Source organism: Eucalyptus grandis, chromosome 6 (assembly GCF_016545825.1).
Source record: "Eucalyptus grandis isolate ANBG69807.140 chromosome 6, ASM1654582v1, whole genome shotgun sequence".
Lineage (NCBI taxonomy): Eukaryota > Viridiplantae > Streptophyta > Magnoliopsida > Myrtales > Myrtaceae > Eucalyptus > Eucalyptus grandis.
In genome coordinates, this window is record NC_052617.1 from 32,109,878 (window position 1) to 32,115,877 (window position 6,000).

The 6,000-nt window shown below is 41.8% G+C and overlaps 1 protein-coding gene across 1 annotated transcript; it reads right to left on the reverse strand.

The window, feature by feature from the left end:
• Nucleotides 1–965: 965 nt before the first annotated feature.
• Nucleotides 966–2,953, reverse strand: LOC104449301. Its single transcript, XM_010063418.3, has 7 exons — nucleotides 2,707–2,953; nucleotides 2,566–2,619; nucleotides 2,335–2,466; nucleotides 2,134–2,242; nucleotides 1,978–2,019; nucleotides 1,829–1,885; nucleotides 966–1,749 (listed from the first exon to the last, which is right to left on the reverse strand). The coding sequence occupies exons 1-7, from the start codon at nucleotides 2,850–2,852 to the stop codon at nucleotides 1,180–1,182; spliced, it is 1,110 nt and encodes a 369-aa protein (XP_010061720.1). The 5' UTR covers nucleotides 2,853–2,953; the 3' UTR covers nucleotides 966–1,179.
• Nucleotides 2,954–6,000: the final 3,047 nt, after the last annotated feature.

Below are 6,000 nucleotides of genomic sequence, written 5' to 3' on the forward strand. Positions count from 1 at the left end.
ATGGGAAAACTGCTTTACTCTGTTTAATCTCTTTGGTCTGTCTTGAACGGATCGCAACCCTTCATTGAAACAACTCTTAAGAGAGACCAAGCATTTTTTCTCTGATAACGGACATCATTGTGAGTTGCTGATGATTCAAAATTAAGTGTTTGAAGAGAGAGCAAGCATATATTACTAACAGTCGAGGTGCCAGTCTCGGGATCCACCTACATTCTCGAGCAAAATATGCACGTTCTTTTAAGTTGATTACTGCTTTCCAAGTCCTTACAGAGATTCAAGCAAAATTTGCTGCTACGTTATTATTATACCCTGTATGTATTGATGGTTCTGAGACAGTCTACTTAGAAAGCCTATCCGCCGTGCAGACTTTTGGCCCCATGCCTACATAAGATCAATGTGATGGGGTCCTGTAAAGATCATGTCGCGAAGGGGAGTGAAGTAACATGGTCTGATTATGTAGCACGTATGAGAAAGGTACTTCTAGCCTTCAAGAAAATCAGCCTGATTACAGAACTCGACACGAGTTCAGACAACGTTGTTTTCCAACCTGTCACTCTGCATCTGTCTCAAAACATGAATCGCACTTCTCTCTCTCTCGAATTCATTCAGCAGGGAAAAAAAATCAAGTGGTTTGAGAATGGGGACCAATCAGCGTGTCCCGGGCAAGTTCTCAATCGTTGCGCCCAACTTCATCCTATTGACAATTTGCCATGTCCTTTTCCTATCAGCATGTTCAGGGGGACCATCACATAATGGTGGAGGTCATGTATCCCACAACGATAGGGATGGAACAAAAGGGAATCGGGCCAACCCAGTTGTTCGGCTCAACCCTGGCCGGTGGATGTCATACGATCAGCCACGAGATTAGCTGACCGTGATCCAGAACAAGGCGGTGCTAAATCGAGCTAAGGCTCCAAAGTTTGTCATACTATATGCAGAGCATTCAGTACGTACGAGAAGCATAATTTGGCTTCACAGAAACAGACTTCGCATACGTACATAACGCCTGAGCTTATCATATAAAACTGTACTTTCATTTTTTATAAACAGATGGACAACGGTTGCAGAACTACTAATGTACTACCGACTGACTGCTCGGAGCCTGAAAGTGCTCTGTCTATATGTCTACTTCATAATTATGTGGCGTTTCGGCTATCCTAATTAATTAAGATTTGGCGACTATTCTCCATCTCTAACAGGCTCAAATCCAACAAGTACCTGATCTTTCATGTCAAATTCACAGTTCGGGGGCGTTGGCTTTTCTTCGCTAATAGCATCCAGGTGACATGAAGGCTCCACTTTCACATCACCAATCTGAACTTGGTTTTCATTCGCTTCTGCTCTCTGGCACCCATTGCTGATACTGTTCCTGTCTTGGACAGCTGGATTGGGAGGTTCGATGGGGTTATACGGCGGGATCACCGGAGGTAGCTTCGACAGAAGAGGTGGGATCGGCCACATGGATGGGCCCTGGAGACCGTATTGCGGGGTGTTCCAACCGAGATTGATGGACTTGACCGGGCTGCCGTCCGGTGCTTCCTCGAACAACCTTTTGGCGCGAATGTATTGGCGTTTCTCATCCTCCAAGTAAAATGTCTCGTGGTGTTCAGTGATGGAGATATGGGATTTCCGGAGGTAGGGATTTTGGAGAGGTAGGTATGGTCTCTGTATCGAGAAAACACCGGGAAGGCTTTGGAGATAGCTGAATTTTCTCTGTATGCCGATCACCAAATTAAGATCTTCCGCTATCTGGAGAAACCAAATGACCATAATGGACAACGATCAGGAGGGAAGGCAAGAAGAAAAGAGAAGGAAGAGAGAAGAAGACCTTATCCAATGATCCAAGCTGAACTATGCCTTCTCGTACCGAAATAATGGCAATTGTCTGCAATTCAAACAATTTAGCTGCAGGTGCATTTGTAAAGGGAGAAAGAAAAACTGGGTTTGTTTTGCTTTTTAAGTCCGGGAAACACCGACCTGAATGCCGGTATCGAATTGAACCTCCCATGCCCTCGGTTGCTGCCATGTAGGAAGTAAACTTTCATGCAAATGAAGATTGAAGGAGAACTATAGAAACTGAGACTTGCATCTGCTGTGGTTACTCAAACAGTGAAATTGCGTTACTTGTCTTACCGGCTCGATCGACGTGTTCCACGAGGAGACCAAGTTCGGATCGCTTTCGCTCCCGGTATCTCTCGACACCCACTTGTGACTGTTGTCTGCTGCCACTTTCCCGACCAATCTGCAACAAGAATGGGAAGAAATCACTCTTTCTTGCCCCGGAAAGAGACACGAAAAGATGACAATGCGAGGGGAGTTCGATTAAAGTCCGACCCTTCACCGAAACTGTAGACCTCATGAGACATTTTGAAGAAGACCTCTGGTCCAAACCTTCCCTTCGTGTACCCACCTCCCACCTTCTCACACTCGCAGAAATCACAGAACCCATCTTCCCAAACAAGAATCCTGATTCAGAAACCAGATGAAAAAGCTCAAAAATCGACGGCAGATTAGAACAGGATCTCTCAGTTCTTTTTTAAGTCACTCAAATCACATAACGGTTACCAGTTTCTTTTGTTCCCTTTGGCCCTGTCAATGGCACCCCCTCCAAATTCCCACCTGCAGCAGAGCAACATCGATCAAGAAACAGCGAAATGTACGAAACTTTACGCGACAGAAACTGATGATTCATGAGTGCATCTCTACTTTGGTGGAGGGTAGTTCCGAGGCAAGATTCTCCAAAAAACAGCATAAACCCACTTCGAGGAATTAGAATGATCTGATGAATACGAACATAAGCTCCTCAATGTATGCTGCAGCAGACAATTCAGCATTGGAAGTCCACCGTCCATTCTCACTCTGCGTCTGTGGGTTTGTCTGTCTCTGTGTGTATGTGTGCGTGAGAGAGAGAGAGAGAGAGAGAGAGAGGAGGTAGAATTGGAGAGCTCACATTGTACTCTGGCTCATTGCCCCCTTAAAATGAAAATTACACAGGCTTGTGAATATGTTAAAAAAGACACTGTATTGCTTTACCAAAAAAACATAAAATCCTGTTATCTTGCTGTGAAATTTTTAATTCAAGACATGTCACACAATAATTCAAAATGAAACCTATATTTATTACGTGAAGTATTTTTCTTCTCTCGGCAAATACCAGCGAGACTAATTTTATCTTACTTTAGGATATAAAATTCCTAGTACAATTGATTTTATCTGGCGAATCGAAATGAATTAGCTGATTTGATATTCTTTCTCGAAATCTTGTGCTCTCATGCACTTGAAAGTGAGTGTTTGGAATCACACTCTGAACTTCAACAAACCTCGATTACCAGTGACCCCAGTACCACCTTTTTCAATCAAAGGGTTGTTTAGTGTTCAAAAAAGTACATCGCTTAATTGACAACCCAAACCCTCTGTTTCCTATCTGTCTGATCTAGATCAAAGACCATTTCCTGAGAACGACATCGGAAGAAGCTTCGGCATTTCTTCGTACGTGTCGGTTTGTGTCGCCCTGATTTTGTTGAAACCAGGAATCGGGATGTGGTGTGAATTGTGATGTCGCCATGGAGATTTGTACACCCACTTTTCCCGGCGCCGATTGATAGCAGGTGGTGGTTCATAAGATCATCTCACATGTTTGTCAAACTTACGTTTTTCTAATCTATGCATGTTACTGCATAGTGCATACTGCTATGAACACATGAAACTACGATACGTCACAAACCCTTCAGTCCGCTGTGTTTTCCATTACAAAATCAGTATTCAAACAATTCACTTGACTTAGTATATCATACTTGACAGCGTACTGCAAAATGATTGGGATGTCACATTCAATTTTCCACGTCGTTATCTCGGGGAGTATAATATGTGGACCAATTCATTCCGCATGGAGCCAGACTAAAGCGAAACGATTGCCCTCAGGTCCGGGGGCTATAGAGCGTAATGCGCGGTGAAATTCAAGAAGAGAGGAGCATTGACATGTTGATTATGGGGGCTTCTGTTTCCGGCCAATGCAAAGCTGGAGACACGGCAAAGGGAGAAATGTCTTGTTTGAGAAAGGTCAATTCGCACACTTATTAATCGCCCCGGCTTTGGCAAATGTGTCTCATCCACCACGTTTGGCTCATTTACTCTCTCGTCCTGTATGCCTATACAGTGATGTAGCTGTAGCAAGCCGTACATGGCTATATCAAGCACAGCCACAACCAACAACGACATGGCATTGCCGCATATAATGGGGCCGATCTAATGTGAGCTAACCCTATTTTCCACTTTTTCTTTAATCGGGAGGAACGAGCCCAGAGACATGACTACTTAAAAATTTAAGGAATATGAGCCAGCCTCGCATAAACCGGTGAAGTCCAAGAATTTGGCTTGAGCAAGTGACTCTAACTTGGAGTAGTCGAGAACTTTGTAAGATTGAAACAGGCACCTTATAATTTATGAGTTGAGAATCCCTGAAACCCTGATGGACTACGCCAACCATTGGGATGAATTTTTTAGTTAGTTGCCTATGTCTCAACTCTATCTATCTATTAGGCATATGTTAGTGATATTGAATTACGCTTTTATGATATCTTAAGAAAGGATCCAGTACATCATTCAACATGATGCAATTGAGTGATCAAGTAACGTGCAACCGCCATATGATATTTCCTCCATAGGATTGGAAACCAACCATCTTAAATAGTTCGAAATATTCTTAGTATATAAGAACATTCACCCTCAAAGTTCTGATATGTGAAGAATTAATTTGGGCATGTTACTAATTCAAGATCAAATATCTTAGCAAGTGAGTCTTTAGAAAGCTATCTTAATAAGCACATGTATTTTGTTAAAGAAATACTTAACCGATTTAATTGACATTTGCAAATAATGCTGCAGATGTTTGAAAATTCAAAGACGACTAGATGATATGCAACATTTTTAAGTTCATGAACTCACGATGTCAAAAAAGAAGACATTTGTTGAAAATTGGTAGATGATAATGATGTGAATGAGATTAAAATTTTCAATAACATAATCTCGGAGGGGTGGACTAATGAAATATGTCCAGCTCTAGAGGTAGCCCCCTTACTAGCTATCGGGTCCCTTGTCGACATAAATCAATAGATTTTTCTTTTCATGACAAGAAGGCTATCCCCAAAAAGATAAACCTCAACTTATGAAATTCCCTACTAATTTCATGGACTAGTAAGGAATCATCTGGACCTCAAATCGATTGTCAAACACTAATCAATATTTCTTTTTCTTATGGGGTGCTAATACGATCCATAATTGCTAAAAAAGAAAATCAGATACATTTGCTTTAGATGTAAAAGGAATGTTCTTACACCCAACAAATACGATAAAAATTAATGTTATGTATATCTATGATTGTTGCATGCTAAGATTGTTTATTAACCGTTATCGATTTGTGAGTGCAGTTTGCCCTCGTTATAAAATATCCACATTTATTTATTTTAAATTAAATGGAGGCTAAACTCAATTTAAAAGTCAAAACAGTGTGAAATCACTCAGAAGACCTTAAAGACAATATATATATATATATATATATATATATGTGTGTGTGTGTGTGTGTGTGTGTGTGTGTGTGTATTGGATATATGTCTATGTGGAGGAAGAACTGAGTCGACGCGCCAGTAAACCTCCAGGTGACACTTAAGCAGGAGGACCCACCACCCCCGAGTCACACTTAATACACCTAGCGCCTCCCCTGGGTTTTGAACCCTTCACCTCTGGGCTGAGGATCAGCAGGGCCTTATCCAGCGGAGCCACCGCGGCCGGTGGTTCAAAATATTTGTCTTCACAACTACAAAGAATTGGATGGGGGCGCATAGTGTAAATTCGTCGCCATTGGTGACCTACGACACTCGATAGTATTGTGATATGAAAAATGGGTCCTATGTTCAAAGCACACTCAAAGTTTGTCCCCCAATCACTAATCAACTACGTGGGTTAATTCAAATATTTGAAATTCAAGTATATATTTCTCATTCA

Excerpts from the sequence above, each read along its gene's own strand:
- LOC104449301 (XM_010063418.3), bottom strand. The coding sequence starts at position 2,852 with ATGGACGGTGGACTTCCAATGCTGAATTGTCTGCTGCAGCATACATTG. Across the intron at positions 2,243-2,334 it reads GTCTACAGTTTCGGTGAAGG|ATTGGTCGGGAAAGTGGCAG; the intron begins GTCGGACTTTAA and ends TTCTTGTTGCAG. Across the intron at positions 1,750-1,828 it reads AGCTTGGATCATTGGATAAG|ATAGCGGAAGATCTTAATTT; the intron begins GTCTTCTTCTCT and ends TGGTTTCTCCAG.